This window comes from Macrosteles quadrilineatus, unplaced genomic scaffold, assembly GCF_028750875.1.
Source record: "Macrosteles quadrilineatus isolate MER2022 unplaced genomic scaffold, UCM_ALF_1.0 Scaffold_9__3_contigs__length_116548681, whole genome shotgun sequence".
NCBI classification, from domain to species: Eukaryota; Metazoa; Arthropoda; class Insecta; order Hemiptera; family Cicadellidae; genus Macrosteles; species Macrosteles quadrilineatus.
The window spans coordinates 2,887,686-2,908,156 of NW_026542602.1; the positions used below are offsets into that span (position 1 = coordinate 2,887,686).

General features: G+C 33.4%; 1 protein-coding gene across 2 annotated transcripts; it reads right to left on the reverse strand.

Moving 5' to 3' along the window:
* Positions 1-1,443: 1,443 nt before the first annotated feature.
* LOC129003237 (uncharacterized) lies at positions 1,444-17,903 on the reverse strand. Of its 2 annotated transcripts, none has more exons than XM_054431530.1 (3): positions 17,853-17,903; positions 3,955-4,024; positions 1,444-2,197 (listed from the first exon to the last, which is right to left on the reverse strand). In XM_054431530.1, exons 1-3 carry the CDS (start codon positions 17,889-17,891, stop codon positions 1,476-1,478), a joined length of 831 nt encoding a protein of 276 aa, XP_054287505.1. In that variant the 5' UTR covers positions 17,892-17,903; the 3' UTR covers positions 1,444-1,475. The 2 variants fall into 2 exon arrangements, with proteins under 2 accessions (XP_054287505.1, XP_054287506.1); XM_054431531.1 differs by lacking the exon at positions 17,853-17,903 and adding an exon at positions 4,521-4,577.
* Between the last annotated feature and the right edge of the window lie 2,568 nt (positions 17,904-20,471).

A 20,471-nucleotide genomic window follows, 5' to 3' on the forward strand; every position in this document is an offset into this window, starting at 1 on the left:
CTTTACATTTCCTCCATAAGCCATAAGGTACATATTTAAAACAACAGTTGATCATCATAAACAACAAAAAGTATGGTTGTCAGAGTTCATCAAATTTATATAATGTTTTATTTGTCAAATGCAGTTTTAATTTTTTCTTAAACATGTTTACATATTTAACGTTTCTCAATTCCACAGGTAGCCGTAGTAAAAACTTAGCACCCGCATTTAATGGTTTTTTATTATAAAACTCTAGCCTGTGGAAATCAATGGCAATTTGATTTCTATTTCTTGTAAAATAGGAATGGCTGTCACCTAACCTGGGAACCAGATTGTTTATACTTAGTTTTTTAGCATGAAGTGCTGTGTGAAAAACATATAAACTGTAAACAGTCATTATGCCCAAATCTGTAAAATGCTGACGAACCGAATCACCAAAATTCAAATTCATTATGATTCTTATCGCCCTTTTTTGAAGAATAAGAATTCTATCCAAATTTTGTTTTGATGTACCTCCATAGATTTCAATGCCATAACTGATTGCTGATTCAATAAGAGAAAAATAAATTGTTTTTAATGTATTTACTGAGCAAAAATTAGACATCCTATATAAAGCATACAATCCAGAGGTGACTTTGTTAACTACATGATCTATGTGGAGATTCCATGATAAATTTTCATCCAATGTTAAGCCTAAAAATTTGGTAGAAACAACTTTTTCCAAAGAGTGGTTGTTTATTTTTATTACTGGATTTACTGAATTTTTACTTCTTCCTGCATTGTATCTGAAGCTAACCTTCAACATTGTTAATGTCTACTATTGTTATAAGCAATTTTTAAAGAGAAGCGTTACAACTGAATTTTCTAACAGACATATGTCGGCTTCGATATTAGTTTCGAGTGGATTTACGTAAAGCGAGAGCTCCATTACAAGTGAAATTCACCAGCTGGTTATGACGTCATTCACAAGGTCACAGCTGCCAAACTATATAGTGTACGATCGCAAAGTACAATTTGCCCGACTGTCCAACTAGTTTTACTTAAAATATTGATTGACATTAATGCTAATTAATGTTTAATTAGCTTAAAACTGCTTGAAGTATGTTTGATTTTCTTTCATGGGAAGAATGTATCTTTGTGTTTGTAATCAAATAAATGTAGAAGCTTAAATAACAAGTTGTAGAAGAGGTAAAAACTAAATTGTTGTTCTTAGAAGAGTCAATTGTTGGTTCATTGGTCAATTGGTAGATTTTTGCAATGTGAGGTGTACGGTCGGTATATTAAAACCTTTAGGTGAGTTACAAATTAGTATTAGAGTCTGTGCATTATGTTACACTTATGAGAGGTCAATGTTATTCACGACCATGTGGACCTAGACAATTCCTAAAACTATGAGTTTATATATGCCTAGTTTATATAATACACAGCTTTAAGGAATAATTAATAAGTAAGTGGTCGTTAGCAGCTCTTTATTCCTTGATCCAGCATCAACATGACTACCACGTTTTTTTGTCTTTCAGATCTACCAAAGTGATTGCTTTCGATACTTCTTTGCAGTCAACCTCCTCTTCCATCGGCTCCGGCTCTGCACAGTTCATGATACTATAATCAAGCCACGAATTCAATCTACCACTCTCATATTGATATTTCTTAATGAGGCCTGCAATAGCTTTGCATTTTTCAGTGAGTGTAGCACCTTCTGTTGGTTTGCCACGATTAAAATGCTCAGTAAGATCAAACGAGTAAGTCAACTTGGAACATTTTTCTTTGTCAGTGTCAGTTAATTCAGTATTCTCAAGGTTGTGTTTGAAGTAGACGGTTTGCTTCTTGTTAGCAAAGTCTGGCGGACTGAACAAAGGTCGAATAGATGCTTGAATTACCTTTTTTATATCCGAATCATATGTTTCTCCAGAGAATGAAATTGTATCAAGAATCACATCAGGACCCAGCTTATCTTTCAAACGGTTGTGGGCGGCGATTATAACGTGGGTTTTATATTTCATTTTTTTCTTATCATCCTCATACCAGCAGCAGTATAACGCTGCAAAGTGGAAGTAGGCAGTCATCCACCATTCCAGTTGTCCCAAGGTGCTAACACTGTAGGATTTCTGGCGGTACATGGTCATTTTATCTCCATCATAAAAAATTGGGTACCTCAAAACTTCCTTGCACGGTTCGACACCAGTGGGACATTCTGGCAGTTCACCACGAGTAAGAACTGGAAAGAAATACAAACTGTTAAACCAGAATAGCAAAACTCTGAATGTATGCATGGAATTCAATGTATTTTTTATCGGAATTCAATTGATATATTTGTGTAGAATAGTATAATAATATGCCTTATGTAATTTTGTTACTTTCTTTGTTTGTGAATATGTAACCCTCCAGAACTGAATGCAGAGAATGAAAAAGAAGAATAAATTGACCTAAATGATTACTTTATAAACAAAATCGTCGAACCCCATTGGGAATAGACCTGTCCAGATTTTTCAACTTACATAAACTATCGCGAGTCACATTATACTGGAAAAGATTCATCTTGTTAGAAGCCTTAAGTTACACAAAAGTCTTCAACCATAACTACTACAGAACTTAAATAAGCCCGCCTTGTCTGGGAAAAATAAACCCACAAAAGAATTTGTTATAAAAATATGAAGAATATTGAAGCCAAAAAAGTTTGAAATAATTCCAAGACAATATAACATTTCGTTCTCTTCTACTTTACGAAACTTTGAAAGAAATTCAAATGGGATTTCCCATTTTTGACCTTAAAAACATAACATTTAGCAAATTATTTCCAAACCATTTTGTTAAAAAATCAAATAATTTAGTATATTGAAACTTTACTATGCGCCAAATGTTTACGAAGAAAATTCCAAAATATTGTAAATTGAAAATTCCAATGTTATTCTTATGGAGAAGTAAATTGTTGTAGTTTGTTTGTTTGTGAAAATATTTTTAACAAATTTGGAAACTGCATTTATTTCATATTAAATTATTAACATTTTACAAAGAAAACACACTTTTTTCACCCTCCCTGTTGCAGCAAACCAAGTACTAGTTAAACTAATGCTTAAGGAATAAATTTGATATTTTAAGGAGACATTTTTATGTAAATCCAAAATCAGGCAAAAGCAAATTCGCTTAGTCCACAGGTTTGCTGTGGCGGGAGTATTTGTTATTGTAAAAGCATTATTAATTGCTTGAACTAGTAAACTAACTAAATTGAAAAATAACTGTTCTATAATTTTATTAAAACTAAACTCATTTCATAAACTTTATACTTTATACTCATAAACTTTTCATAAACTAATAATTATTACTATATCCCACCAAGAAACACAAAACTGAACTACTTTTTACCATAAAAGTCTACGCTTCCACACTAAAAACGTTTACTGGTCCAGAAGGCTAATTTATTGCTTTTTCACGTAAACCAGTTGTTTCTTTATAAAGAACCATTTGTTGAACGCAAAGTTTCAAGATCAAGAACTAAGTATAAGATCAAACTACCCAATAACTACTCAATTTGTCAAATCCAAAGACGAAAACGATTTTTTGTTTAATTTCTGTATTGCGTTCTCTAATCGATTCATTTTTTAAGTATTAAAATGTTTCATGCAGTTGGCACTTTCGGATACGTGATCAATGCTTGGTAACAACTGATTTCTCCCATATATCAGTTATTAGTATAAGCTATCCCGTTAAAAGTCTGTAGCTCTTTCATTGTTCAGAACTAGGCCCAGCTGTAATGATTATTGAGAATCTTGACTAACAAGAAAGTCTGGTTTCGTTTAGTAAAATAGCTACACATATCACTAAATTCGACACAAACCTTTGCATTCAAATTCAGCTACGTACACTTATTTGCGTCACTGGCTCAAAGAAGAATTGAAAAACGACACAGATTTGTTTACTTAAATATATGAATTTATCACAAAGATATAGGTAATGTAACAAAACTGAGGATCTCACCTTTCACAGTGTCCTTGACGAAAAGTGATTCACGTTCAGGAAGAGGCCAAGCCGGAGCGACTATGTTTATCTGTGTTGAAAAAAATTTACATTATATTATAGAATTATGGTTATAGAGTCATCTTAGTGGCTAAATAGTGTTCAATTTAACACAAATTTAATGCAGTTTGTAGTGTACATGTTTTTTCTTATGTCCCACCTTATCTTAGGATGCAAGGTTTATATACTTCAGGTTAGTGCTAGAGGGTTTCAGAATTGCAGCATAGATAAACTCCATTGGTGATTGGCGGGATTTGAACCCAGGACCTCGAGCTCCGAAGCCCCGCACTTTACTACTAGACCAGCTCACTCCCCATAGCATACAACAGTATAATCACATCTACAAATACAGAGCTTCAGACTTAACAATTATGTAATGTAATAAAAGTAAAAAACGTTTCCGTGGGAAATGGTGATAATTTTTCTATTTATAAACTATCAGTATAAATGAATGGACAAGATGGATGATGATGGATGATGATGCTTTGATACTGGTTAAGATAAGAATACAACTTGAAATACTTTACCATTGCAAGGAGAATCATCACACATAGTAGGAGCTCCATGATGGCGGAGTCTACAACTGTAACTGCAGCCGGTTAGCGCCATTTTATACACCTGTTTAACATACGCAAATGTTCTTTAAATTATGAAAAAAACATGTCAATCATTATAATTGCATGCTGATTAAAAGTGTCAAAACCTATGATTTATCGTGAATAATAACCAGCCTTATTTCGTTTGACGCATTTTGTTTGACGCATTTCGTTTGAAGCATTTTGTTTGACGCATTTCGTTTGACGCATTTTGTTTGACGCATTTCGTTTGAAGCAATTTTAAACGTATATATTATTAAAATATACTCCTTCTTTTTCTTAGGAGTAAGTGTGTTTATAAATGAGGTATCCTTTATTTAATCCAGTTAAAATTGATGGCTACTCGTTTACTTATATACGTTTTGATAAACATAGTCAAAAATATCCAGAAAGCTAATTCTCTTACCTCATTAGTGTAATGAAGATGAGTTCTATCCTTTTGACAAACTTTCTATTTAGGTTTAACCTAAATCTAAGTGATCCAATAGACACTTGGATAACATGCCCCTGATTAAACATGTATATGTAGCCAGTGGTCACATGACCGTCTCGACCAATAAATTTATTGCTATAATTTAGTTCACCAATGAGGGAATACTTAGACCCCTCTAAGCAAGTAATGGTGTAGAATAACGGGACCTCTCTCTATCTCTGTGGAAGGGATAACGATAGAAAATTGAAATGAAACAGTGTTGAGTTGCCTGACAAATAATATTACATCAAATACTTATACGAAATACTGAACAACGCTCAACGGCATTAATCTGATTGTTCTTTCCTTTTTTTCCGTATATGTAATGTGATAGTTTAGATTACTTGTTGATTAACAATTGTTACGACTGTTTTGTTTACCTCTTTATTGCTATCTTCAAATACTGCCGTGATGACCAATTTAGCCATAAGACCCATGTTAAATTGCTAAGTTTAAATTCACAAAGGGACCCTGTGGTCCGATTTTTCCGGACCCTTTGGTCCGATTTCTACCATTTTAGAACTATACCTTCTGTTAGCTACTATGATTGTGCTAAATTTCGTGCGGATCGTTGTAGCCTTTCAGGAGAAGTATTTGTAAAACAAAAGCAGGAGTGTGGTATAAGAGCTATGCTCGCTCCGCTCAACAAATTTCCTAAATAGGTTCTATGGCTTCATTCTGAATTGCATTGGACTGTCCATATACTGTACTAATCTAAGACCTATGAGTTAAACGCGAGAAAATCGAGGGATGAGCCAATAATTAACTGGACTGACACTTAAAGATATGTTTTAGTAACAGTCCAACCAGGAAAATGGGACTTAGTTTGCAGGTTTGCTGCTAGGGGGGTATTGCTCTAAGCATAATCCCATTTGGTGGCCCTACTCTAAAATGCTTCTTTGTGTCAAACTTGTAAATCATCATAGATAATTGTTTCTTGTCGGTGTAAAAATTTTTGGCCTCATAGGGAATTGGTTTTACAAATTAATGTTAATTTAATTTGCATAAATATTGTCTGTTTATCATAATAATTTTGAATGTATAAAAGATAATGATTATTTATTAGAGTAGAGGACAATTGTACACATTAATACAGCAGTTTATACGGTTCAATCAGTTTTATAGAACTAAAAATATCCAACAAAAAAACTATATACATTGTTCAAAGTGAAGCAAATCACATTACAATGTAACGAAACTATTTCACCAAGTAGAATGGCGTATACCGCACAGTGATATTCTTGTTTTATATTCATTGGTTTCCAATATGAGTCTGTCATACATGTACCATATTCAGACTCGCTGCTTTTGACTATGTATATTTGTATCAATATTGAATGTTTATATTCTCCATTGTGGCACGTGTCTAGAAGACTCCAATTTCACAGTCTTAAGCTTTAAGTAGTTTTAAAAGGATGAAACAGGAAATATAATTTTTACTGCTTGGCTTTAAACTTCTAAGTATGTGTTGTTGTTCGAGTTATCCGTTTAAACTGTGAAGACTACATTATGATTTAACATCAATCAATTCAAATTATCCTTTATTTGTTTTGTACAAAATATGCATGAGTAGTGTTAATAGTAAATAAAGGATATCAACATTGATAACAAGCTTATTTTTTGTTATTTTAATAACAGATATTCGATGAAGAAGCAACAGAGTTTAGTATCTGAAGCTAAACTCTCAACATAGTTAATGTCTACCATTGTTATAAGCAATTTTCAAAGAGTTACAGAATTGAACTTTCTTTGTCTAACAGACACAAAAATATTGGCTTCGATATTAGTTTCGAGTGGATTTACGTAAACCGAGCAGTCCATTACAGGTAAAGTTCATCAGCTGGTTATGACGTCATTCGCGAGGTCACAGCTGCTAAACTAGTGTACGATCGCAATGATAATTGTGCAACGCTAGGACCAATGACAACTGTTACACTTATAAAATAGAGTTGTGAGCAAGTAACGGATTTGACCACGATTTTTGGTTGTGGCAGATACAAGTATACTGGTACATTAATGACTTACCATGTTCGTAATCCAGAGGTACTACTGCAATACGATCTTTCCCAGCTACGAAGTTATTTTCAAAAGGATAATTACATTATTTCTTATGCATCAAAAACTATTTTAAACCATTTTAAAATGTAGAATTTGCACATGTCCAACTGGTTTTACTTAAAATACTGATTGAAAATGTTAATTAACGTTTGATAAGCTTAAAACTGTTTCAAATACGTTTAATTTTCTTCCATCGGAAGAATGTATCTTTGTATTGTAATGAAATAAACGTAAAAGCATAAATAACAAGTTGTGGAAGAGGTGAAGAAACTGAATTTTTGTTTTTAGAATCAATTGTTGGTTTCTAAACATGATCAAATAGATTTTTGCAATGTGAGGTGTACGGTTAGTATATTAAAACCTGTAAGTGAATACCAACGTAGTATTAGAGTCTGTGCAGCATGTTACCCTTACGAGAGGTCAATTTTATTTATGACTAAATTCTCTAGAGTACATTGTATAACATTGCAGTAAAAATACCAAATCAACTGCAACACTCTCGTCTAGATTTGAATTTACCACAGATCAAAACACTTATACCTGGCTGAAGAGGACAAAGTCGTAAAACAGCCTCAGTCCAGTAGGGTTTCAGCTCTCTGGACTGGAACGTCACGAAAAACAGAACGGATATCAACTTGCGATAAGTTGTGTTTAAAACCACATCTAACAAGATTTCTTATAATTTTAATAATTTATTACCCTGTGTACCTAGACAAATCCTAAAACTATGAGTTTATATAGGCCTAGTTTATATAAGACACAGCTTTAAGGAATAATTAATAAGTAAGTGGTCGTTAGTAGCTCTTTATTCCTTGATCCAGCATCAACATGACTACCACGTTTTTTTGTCTTTGAGATCTACCAAAGTGATTGCTTTCGATACTTCTTTGCAGTCAACCTCCTCTACCTCTGGCTCCGGCTCTGCACAGTTCATGTTACTATCTCTAAGCCACGAATGCTCTCTATCACTCTCATATTGATATTGATCAATGACGCCTGCAATAACTTTGCACTTTTCAGTGAGTGTAGCACCTTCTATTGGTTTGCCCCTATAAAAATGCGCAGTAAGATCAAACGAGTAAGTCAACTTTGTGCATTTTTCTTTGTCAGTGTCAGTTAATTCAGTATTCTCAAGGTTGTGTTTGAAGTAGACGGTTTGCTTCTTGTTAGCAAAGTCTGGCGGACTGAACAAAGGTCGAATAGATGCTTCAACTACTTCTTTTATATTCGAATCATCTGTTTCTCCAGAGAATGAAATTGTATCAAGAACCACATCAGGGCCAAAGTCATTTTCCAATTTATTGTGTGCGGCGATTATAACGTGGGTTTTATATTTCATTTTTTTCCCATCATCCTCATACCAGCAGCAGTATAACGCTGCAAAGTGGAAGTAGGCGGTCATCCACCATTGCAGTCGTCCCAAGGTGCTAACACTATAGGATTTCTGGCGGTACATGGTCATTATATCCCAATCATAAAAAAGTGCGTAAGGTTCATCTTCCTTGCACGGTTGGACACCAGTGGGACATTCTGGCAGTTCACCACGAGTAAGAACTGGAAACAAATACAAACTGTTAAACGAGAATAGCAAAACTCTGAATGTATACATGGATACACAATTGATATTGTCTAGATGCTTAAAAGTGGCGTTATATACTATTATGTTACATTTACAAAAATACTGTAACTATATAATTTGATATAGTTATTTCAAATCATAACTATATCATCAGACTTATTTGCGTCACTGGCTCAAAGAAGAATTGAAAAACGACACAGATTTGTTTACTTAAATATATGAATTTATCACAAAGATATAGGTAATGAAACAAAACTGAGGATCTCACCTTTCACAGTGTCCTGGACGAAAAGTGGTTCACGAACAGGAAGAGGCCAAGCCGGAGCGACGTTTAGGTTTATCTGTGTTGAAAAAAATTAACATTATATTATAGAATTATGGTTATGGAGTCATCTTGGTGGCTAAATAGTGTTCAATTTTACAAAAGTTTAATGCAGTTTGTAGTGTACATATTTTTTCTTATGTCCCACCTTATCTTAGGATGCAAGGTTTATATACTTCAGGTTAGTCCTAGAGGGTTGCAGAATTGCAGCATAGATAAACTCCATTGGTGATTGGCGGGATTTGAACCCAGGACCTCGAGCTCCGAAGCCCCGCACTCTACTACTAGACCAGCTCACTCCCCATAGCATACAACAGTATAATAACATCTAAAAATACAGAGCTTCAGACTTAACAATTATGTAATGTTATAAAAGTAAAAAACGTTTCCGTGGGAAATGGTGAGAATTTCTCAATTTACAAACTATCAGTATAAATGAATGGACAAGATGACGGCTTTGATACTGGTTAAGATCAGAATACAACATGAAATACTTTACCATTGCAAGGAGAATCGCCACACATAGTAGGAGCTCCATGATGGCAAAGTCTACAACTGTAACTGCAGCCGATGAGTGCCATTTTATACACCTGTTTAACATACGCAAATGTTCTTTAAATTATGAAAAAAAAACATGTCAATCATTATAATTGCATGCTGATTAAAAGTGTCAAAACCTATGATTTATCGTGAATAATAACCAGCCTTATTTCGTTTGACGCATTTTGTTTGGCGCATTTCGTTTGAAGCATTTTGTTTGACGCATTTCGTTTGACACATTTTGTTTGACGCATTTTGTTTGACGCATTTTGTTTTGATAAAGATAGTCAAAAATATCTAGAAAGCTAAGTCTCTTACCTCATTAGTGTAATGAAGATGAGTTATATCCTTTTGACAAACTTTCTATTTAGGTTTAATCTAAATCTAAGTGATCCAATACTATATGTAGGCTGAACTATTATATTCTTTACCTTTTGCACATTACTGTCACTAAAAAAGTGTCCTTGTAAAATATTTTACTATCATAATTTAATAATTTATTAATAATTTTAAAATTTAATTTACTATTTATTATCATATTTTTATGTTTAACTTAATATGCATCCCCTTGAAATGCGTAGACATTTTTTATACTACATGACAGTTTAGTATATAGGCTACTAGTATAAAAATAATTTTCTTAAGCAAGTTGTGGTCACCTTTTAAATACTTTTCCAAATTTTTTGTTCATGTCAAATTTACAAGGGTTTATATGGATTTAAAACACAAGTTGTACGTTTTCTGATACATTTTACTACATTAGTACATGTTGTTCTTTACAAATTTTATCATAATCATATGAATAAATATTAGTGTTAACAGTAGTTTTACTTATCAATATAAAGAGCTCCTGTTCATTATTTGCAAATCACAAGAGAAAATTGTTAGGTGTTTATGTTTCTGAAATCATTATTGTAGTAAAGCAATGTTAAAAGCAAAAATGTTAAACATTGCATTCCCTGAATCAAGTTTACTAAGGGTTATAAGATGTTCATTACATGAGCGTAGATGATATAATAGATTATTATTCAATGTTGAAGCTTATCTGAGATTTGATATCACATGAAAAGCGGAAGCTATACACTAAAGCATTAATTTAGTTGATGAATAGAAATGGTGCAGGAAATTCAAGATCAGAAGGGACAAACTGTTTTGGGTTTCTACTAAAAATTACTGCACTGAAATGTTTGGAATAAAATGTAAAAATGTAACCTCTTACCATGAAACAACAAGAGTATTTTACATTTAAGAAGAGTAAAGCAGGTTTTCGTAGAACCAAGTATAAAGTGGTAAGTTTTGTCGTGAATTATTATACATCCAAGTCGTGGATGTATTAACATTAACAACATTAACAATGGAAAAATACTATGGTGGGTTCTGAGGTTATAACCGTTACTGTATGTTTCAGACTGAATAAATGATTTAGGCAATCGTCACGCTAACCTTAAAAATATTTATTACCGTGAAATATTGTCCTAGCTGTAATTAATTGTTTTGGTTAACAACTGTTTTATCATTCATACTTTTGCTTGGTATATGACATAGTCTCACAATAGTGGTATTTTGCGGAACGAATCCAAACGTTTTAAAAGACAAATCCATCTGAACACCTTCAAAACGATGGTGCGTAAGCCTAATTGGTTATTGTAGTAAATTATACTCAACGGCATAAATCTGATTGTTCTTTCCTTTTTTTCCGTATATGTAATGTGATAGTTTAGTTGACTTGTTGATAAACATTTGTTACGACTGTTTTGTTTACCTTTTTATTGCTATCTTCAAATGCTGCGGTGATGACCAATTTAGCCATAAGACCCATGTTAAATTGCTAAGTTTAAATTCACAAAGGGACCCTGTGGTCCGATTTTTCCGGACCCTTTGGTCCGATTTCTACCATTTTAGAACTATACCTTCTGTTAGCTACTATGGTTGTGCTAAATTTCGTGCGGATCGTTGTAGCCTTTCAGGGGAAGTATTTGTAAAACAAAAGCAGGAGTGTGGTATAAGAGCTATGCTCGCTCCGCTCAACAAATTTCCTAAATAGGTTCTACGGCTTCATTCTGGATTGCATTGGACTGTCCATATACTGTACTAATCTAAGGCCTGTGAGTTGAAAGCGAGAAAATCGAGGGATGAGCCAATAATTAACTGGACTGACACTTAAAGATATGTTTTAGTAACAGTCCAACCAGGAAAATGGGACTTAGTTTGCAGGTTTGCTGCTACGGGGGTATTGCTCTAAGCATAATCCCATTTGGTAGTCCTACTCTAAAATGCTTCTTTGTGTCAAACTTGTAAATCATCATAGATAATTGTTTCTTGTCGGTGTAACATTTTTTGGCCTCAGAGGGAATTTGTTTTACAAATTAATGTTAATTAATTTTGCATAAATATTGTCTGTTTATCATAATAATTTTGAATGTATAAAAGATAATGATTATTTATTAGAGTAGAGGACAATTGTACACATTAATACAGCAGTTTATACGGTTCAATCAGTTTTATAGAACTAAAAATATCCAACAAAAAAACTATATATATTGTTCAAAGTGAAGCAAATCACATTACAATGTAACGAAACTATTTCACCAAGTAGAATGGCGTATGCCGCACAGTGATATTCTTGTTTTATATTCATTGGTTTCCAATATGAGTCTGTCATACATGTATCATATTCAGACTCGCTGCTTTTGACTATGTATATTTGTATCAGTATTGAATGTTTTATGTTCTCCATTGTGACACGTGTCTAGAAGACTCCAATTTCACAGTCTTAAGCTTTAAGTAGTTTTTAAAAGGATGAAACAGGAAATATAATTTTTACTGCTTGGCTTTAAACTTCTAAGTATGTGTTGTTGTTCGAGTTATCCGTTTAAAATGTGAAGATTACATTATGATTTGACATCAATCAATTCAAATTATCCTTTATTTGTTTTGTACAAAGTTTGCATGAGTAGTGTTAATAGTAAATAAAGGATATCAACATTGATAACAAGCTTATTGATCTTATTTTAATAACAGATATTCAATGAAGAAGCAACAGAGTTTAGTATCTGAAGCTAAACTCTCAACATAGTTAATGTCTACCACTGTTATAAGCAATTTTCAAAGAGTTACAGAACTGAATTTTCTTCGGCTAACAGACATATGTTGGCTTCAATATTAGTTTCGAGTGGATTTACGTAATGCGAGCTGGTTATGACGTCATTCACGAGGTCACAGCTGCTAAACTATATAGTGTATGATGACAATGATAATTGTGTAATTCGGGTACCAATTACACATGTTACTCAGTTGTGAGCACGTAACAGATTTGACCACGATTTTTGGTTTGTGACAGATACGAGTATTTCGGTACATTGATTCCATACCTTGTTCGCAATCCAGAGGTACTAGTCTGCTCTACGATCTTTCCCAGCTACAAAGTTATTTTCAAAAGGACAATTACATTACCGTATTGGTTATGCATGGAAAACTATTCTTCAACCATTTTAAAATGTACAATTTACTCGACTGTCCAACTAGTTTTACTTAAAATATTCATATTAATGTTCATTAATGTTTGATTAGCTTAAAACTGTTTAAAATATGTTTGATTTTCTTCCATCGGAAGAATGTATATTTGTGTTGTAATCAAACAAATTTAGAAGCTTAAATATTAAGGTGTGGAAGAGGTAAAAAACTGAATTGTTGTTCTTAGTCAATTGTTGGTTTCAAAACATGATCAAATTCAAATATATGTTTTCAATGTGAGGTATACGGTTAGTATATTAAAACCCTTAAGTAAAATACAACGTAGTATTAGAGTCCATGTAGCATGTTACACTTATGAGAGGTCAATTTTATTCATGACCCTGTTCCCTACAGTACATAGTAGAGCATTGCAGTAGAAAATACCAAATCGACTGCTATACTCTCGTGGACCTTTGCCTAGATTTGAATTCCCTACAGATCAAAACGTAATACCAACTTGCGACACGTTATGTTTCAAACAACATCTAAAAAGATTTCTTTTAAGTTTAATAATTCTTGATCATGTGGACTTTGGCTATTCCTAAAACTATGTGTTTATATAGGCCTAGTTGAACGTAGCATTAAGGAATAATTAATTTCTAAGTGATCGTTAGTAGACCTTTATTCATTGATCCAGCATCAACATGACTACTTATTTCTTTCGTCATCGGGAATCAAAGTGATGGATCTTCGTACTTCTTTGCAGTCAACTTCTTCTACCCCTGGCTCCGGCTCTGCACAGTTCATGTTACTATATGCAATCCACGAATTAAACTCATTGGGAATTCCATATTGATATTGTTTTAAGAGGCCTGCAATAGCTTTGCATTTTTCAGTGAGTACAGCTCCTGCTGTTGGTTCACCGCGATGAAAATGCTGAGTAAGATCAAACGAGTAAGTCAACTTAGAGCATTTTTCTTTGTCAGTGTCATCTAATTCATCATTCTCAAGCCTGTGTTTGAAGTACACTATTTGCTTTTTTTCGTCAAAGTTTGGTGGACTGAACACAGGGCGAATAGATGCTTGAATTACTTTTCTTATAATTCTATGATTACCCCATCTTTCCCATGTTTGTCCAGAGAGGGAGATTGTATCAAGAATCACATCAGGATCCAGACGATCATCTCTCAAAGGATCACCTTTCAAACGATGATCATTCAAACGATTGTGGGCAGCGATTATAACGTACGTTTTATCTTTAATCTCTGTGTTATCATCCGCACGCCATTGGCAATACAACACTGCAAAGTGGAAGTAGACGTACCACTGCCACCCTTTGGGTTCATTCAAAGTGTAGGTATTCTCGCGGTACATGGGCATTTTATTTCCATTATAAAAACTGTGTTGCACGTAACCTTTTTTGGACGAATCGAAATCAGCAGCACTGGGACATTCTGGCACTTCACCACGAGTGAGAACTGGAAAGAAATACAAACCTATTAAGTATAGTAAACTAAGAGCAATCATAACAACTGTAGCTTGTTGTTAAATGAAACTTTTATTAAATAGCAAAACTCCGAATGAATGTATAAATGTGCAATATTGATAAAATTGATATTGTGTATATACTTTATAAGGGGCGTTATATGTTATAGTCATATGTTACATATCCTGTAACTAATGAGATTTGATTGAAGATGTGCTATTTTACAAAAAAATGTCTAATAAGTGCAATATCTAAGTCAATATATACCAACAGTCCTTAAAGCACACAGAAGACAGGTGATACAATAACTATAACATGCAATTAACTAATGTCAATCTATCATTAAACGTACATTTTCCAGCCTCGTTCTCTCAGGCTTTTACTGCCTTCTGTTTCTTTTATAAATCTAATAGTAAGAAAAACCACATAATTATAACAAGTTTACTACTGTCAATATTATAACATAATTGTATTACAGTCTCTTAGTCAGCTGTTTGGCAGAATCGTGTACGAAGAGCGAATGTAAACATTCAGGGATCTATATATTAATAGGCAAGCATGTTTCTTTAAAACCTTTTTTCTCAGCTCGTGTGAATCGTAGGGAAAATCTACGCATACCGTTGGAAAGCTATTTTCCTGTAGGTGTGCAGAATCCCTTTATAAATTTAAATAGGCTCAAAGATAAGCACAAAAAATGAGTTTAAAAATTTGAAAAAATTAACACGGATCTTATGCGTTGCTATGCTGGTTACGAAATAACAACGAAATATAAACAGAAAATCAAAACAAATGGAGGAAACTCCAATCACATGTTTTATTTACAGTGTGGGGTGAAAATAGATAAGTGAGTACATTACATATTTTTGGTCGAGTTTCGACCACTGGACGACCTCTCGTTTATATTATTGTTCGTTGACAAACCAATATTGGCTTCTAAAACCTCAACCTCATACAACCATTACGTCTACAGGGCAAGAGTTGGAGTGGGTTCAAGTCCTGAGTGGGTTTCAATTCCATGGATATTATTTTTTAACATTTGCTGGGATCATTAACTACATAAGTATAAAATATCAACCATGGTTCAGTAGGTTTTTAGTTCTCCCTTAGCTAACATATAGAAACTACCTCGTATATAAAGTATATCTAGACTTTCTTATCGCTAAGATGAGACAGAAAGACAAGTTCTCTCTTTTAATCTGAATTTAATTGAGTTATTAGTGTAGAATAGAGTGCCTTTTGTTATATCCCTCTTTTTATTCAACCCTCCAGAAACGATGCATTAACTCATTATATATATATATGTGCGTATGTGTGTGTGTGTGTGTGTGTGTGTGTGTGTCCGTTAGCACGATAACTCGAACAAAAACTATCCAATTTTGATGAAATTTGGTGTAAACGTACCAGCTATACCTATACCTATACGTAACCTATACTTATTCGTACGAGTTCGCGAACCAGCATGATCAGACCATGGGAACAGGGGTTTATGGGGTGTTTATTTGGGGTAAAAATGGGTTTTTTCCATTTTGACCCTAAAAACATAAAATTTTGGAATTTCTTTCCCAACCATTTTGTAGAGTTAAAAAAAATAAATAATTTAGTAATACTAAATTATTTCTTTTTTTAAGCTCTACAAAATGCTTCAATATACTAATGCTTCAATATACTAAATTAGTATATTGAAGCATTGTTGTATGCCTAATGGTTACGGTAAAAATTCAAAAAAGTTTAAATTTAAAATTCCCATGTTATTCTTATGGAGAAAATGAAAACTGTTGTAGTTTACTTGTTTATGGATATGTGTTTATCAAATTTGGCAAATTTATTTATTTCATCCTATAGGCCTACTATTGACGTTTGGTCAAAAAACAGTGTTTACCTCCCCCGTAGCAGCAAACCTAAGCACTCGTTAAAGCTAATGCTATTTAAATTGGGAATAAATATGTCTTATTTATGGAAATATTTAAGTAAATATGTAATCATACAAGTTGAAATTCGCTTATTCTGCAGGTTTGCTGTGGCGGGGGTATTTCAAGCATTAAAATTTATGCAGTTGGCAATTCTTTCGGATTGGTTGTATGTGGTAATTCCGAGTATACATCAATTAATCTACACCAAGAATTAATTTAAACTCAAGAAACGACTAGTAATAATACGAAGCAATCTTGTGAGGGGTTATACCCCGGTATGGATCATAAACATAAACAAATGACGTTTTTGGCCCGAAAATAAACATGATTTAACATTGTTTAAATAATGGAACTGCCAAAACATATGTTTATGCTATTAGTATAGGATTCGTCCATATTAATATTAAAGTATTAAATATAAAAAAGTATTAAAAGTATTAATAAAGTATTAAAGTATATTTCCCGCTCTAATTTAAATTTGAATCGAGGTTCAATTTGGGACCTTACACAGTGATGGCTTGATAAAACCAAAACATGATTTCTCTCAGATGTAAGTAAATAGTATAATCATAAGTTTGCTCCATCCCGAGAAACCATTGTAGCTCTTTGATTATCAAAACTAGGCCCAGCTGTCTTCGATCATTTGACATTTAATAAATGATCCTGACTAACGGAAAGGCTGGTTTCGTTTGGTAAAAAAGCTAAACAGATTCCGTTCCACAGAAATCTCTGCTTTCATATCCAGCTTAAAATACGTAATCTATGTTGCGTCATTAGATTAGTTTACTTCAATATTGTTAATCACACGGATATAGCAGACGTCACAAAACTGAGTGTCTCACCTCTCACAGAATCCTTGACGAAAAGTGGTTCACGTTTGGGTTCAGGCCACATCGGAGCGACGTTTATGTTTATCTGTGTTGAAAAAAAAAACATTAATATGTAAGACGTAAAGCATTAACATTGTGTTATAGAATTATGTTTATGGATTCATCTTAGAGGCTAAATAGTGTTCAAGAAAAATTAAATGCAGTTTGTAGTGTACATGTTTTTCTATGTCCCACCTTCACATTTCAGGATGCTAGGTTCTAGCCTGGAACTGTTTTGCATATTTCATTACTTCAGCCTAGTCCTAGAGGGTTGTGTAATTATAGCATGGATAAAGTCAATTGGTGATTGGCGGGATGTGAACCCGGGACCTCGAGCCCCGAAGCCCCGCACTCTACCACTAGATCAGCTCACTCCCCATAGCATACAACAGTATAATCACATCTAAAAATACAGAGCTTCATACAAAACAATTAAGTAATGTTAGAAAAGTAAAAAACGTTTCCGTGGGAAATGGTGAGAACTTCTCTATTTACAAACTATCAGTATAAATGAATGGACAAGATGACGGCTTTGATACTGGTTAAGATAAGAATACAACTTGAAATACTTTACCATTGCAAGGAGAATCACCACACATAGTAGGAGCTCCATGATGGCGAAATCTACAACTGTAACTGCAGCCGGTTAGCGCCATTTTATACACCTGTTTTCACCTGTTTTACGAAAATAAACATGTCAATCATTTTTAATGCATGCCCATTACAAGTGTCAACAACTATGATTTATCGTGAATAATAACCAATATTATCTCGCGTTTGACGCAAACATCGCTTGCCAAAAATATCTAGAAATCTAAGTATCTTACCTCGGTGTAATGAAAATGAATGTTATTCTTTTGAACAACTTTCTTTTTATGTTCGACCTAAATCTAAGTGATACAAGATGCATTCATGTGTAGGGTATACTTTGTTATACTTACTTGTTCATCTAACTTCACTAATACGCGTTTTAGCGAATTTCCCATATAGGGAATAAGCTATTACCGTAGTATTCATGGTACGACCTGGACGCGGGACCGATTTTTTTTCGTTTTGAGGTCCCTAGAGGCCAAAAACACCATCCGTTCAAATTCATATATATATATATATGTCCGTCAGCACGATAACTCGAGCAAAAATGATCCGATTTTGATGAAATTTGGTACAAACGTGTAAACGTACGTTTATTCGAACGAGTTCGCGATCCAGCATGATCGGACCATGGGAACGGGGGTTTACGGGGGGTTTTATGGGGTAAAAATAGGTTTTTCCCATTTTTGACCCAAAAAACATAAAATTTAGCAATTTATTTCCAAACCATTTTGTAGAGCTTAAGAAAACAAATAACTTAGTATATTGAAGCGTTATTATGCGAATAATTGTTACGGAGAAAATTCCAAAAAATTGTAAATTTAAAATTCCCATGTTATTCTTATGGAGAATAAGTAAACTGTTGTAGTTTGCTTGTTTGTGAACATATTTTGATCAAATTTGGAAAATTTTTTTATTTCTTACGAAACTATTCACATTAAAAAAAAATAGTTTTACCCTCCCTGATGCAGCAAACCTAAGTACTTGTTAAACTAATTCTATTTAAATCAAGAATAAATGTTATATTTTTAAGTAGACATTTCAGTGTAAATCCAAAAAAAGTGTAAAGTCAAATGGAAATTCGCTTAGTCTGCAGGTTTGCTGCGGCGGGGGTATTTGTTATTATTATCAATCGATGAAAGAATTGTAATTTTATGTTTAACGCAATATGCATCCCCTTGAGCGGACATACACTGCGGATAAGTTTTTTTATACTATATGACCGTTTATTATATAGTATAAACATAGTTTTCTCAAGCAAGTTGTTGTGCCCATTTAATTAATTTTGACTAGTGACTACCAAACACCCCGTATATGCTTCCTGATTGATGACATCATAACCTTACAGAACTATATTAAAGTAGCATTATTAGTTTACGAAATAATGAGCCAACTGTTAACTAGGGGGGCAACAAATTCCTATTAAATATTCTCTAGATTATGCAAAAGTTAGCCTTGTATTTAGTGTCTCGAAATTTAAATAAATTTCGTAACTGATTCAAACCTTAATAATATTTATTGTATTTTATAACATCATTCTTTACACAATTTTACCCTTTCTGATTTGTTGCCAGACTATTTATAGACTTTCCTAAAGTATGAAATTTACACTTCGATATTAATGTATAAGAATTATTTTAAGCCTATCGTTTACTAAAACTTTAATATTACTATTTCCTTGTAACTTCAATCATAACAGATTGATTGAAAATATTTACTTTGAATTGACTGAATCTTTATTCCTGCTGGTAATGAATTTTCAACTTCTACGTTAACCTTTATCATTTTCTGTATTTATACTTCACCGCACACACAAAAGGTATATGGTGACTGCAGTTGGAGCATAGACTATAGTCAATGGTTAGAGTTTATGCAAGAGGTGTATATATAACTATTATTACTATACCAACATTATACTAAATGCACAGTGAGTTATGCACACTTGAAACTGAACACGGACGCTGAACGTAACAATAGACGCAATACAATACAAATGTTGTATTGTGGTAAATTCCCTCTGGATACTACAAACAAGCTTACAACATCTGACCATGTCGTGGTTATTTCACAGTAGTGTAGTGAAAAAAATATATATATTTAATACCGTAAGCGAATCGGTCCCCAAGAAATATCTTGAGCTAGGAAAAAGGTAGCTTGGCTGTTGAAGATTAATTTTAAAGTTTAAGGTCCAAGGACGTTGGGAAAAATATCAGAGGTGTCAAAAATTACCCTTGCTCTGCCCCACAGGCCGCCAAAGGTCCAGTCATTTTCTAATGGAAGTACTGCTACAGTGTTTCTATAAGCCAGTGTTAAATATACCAGTTGATGTAAAAATTGCTTATTTGTATGTTTATTGCTTTTAGTGTTCTGTTTTTAGGTTGGAATTGCAATGCAGTGTTGAAATATAATATGTTGGTGGAAGACCCCGACTAAATGTGTAAAAAGTGTGTATTTAATCTCAATTCTAATACATAACTAAAAAGCAGCAATTGCTGCTATGATCCCCTAGTTTCTACATCATCTCCCGAGTTACAACTTCGACTTTGACAAGATATTTTATTGCAACTGTTTCATCCCCTACTTGCTACTTTGGTTCAAGTTA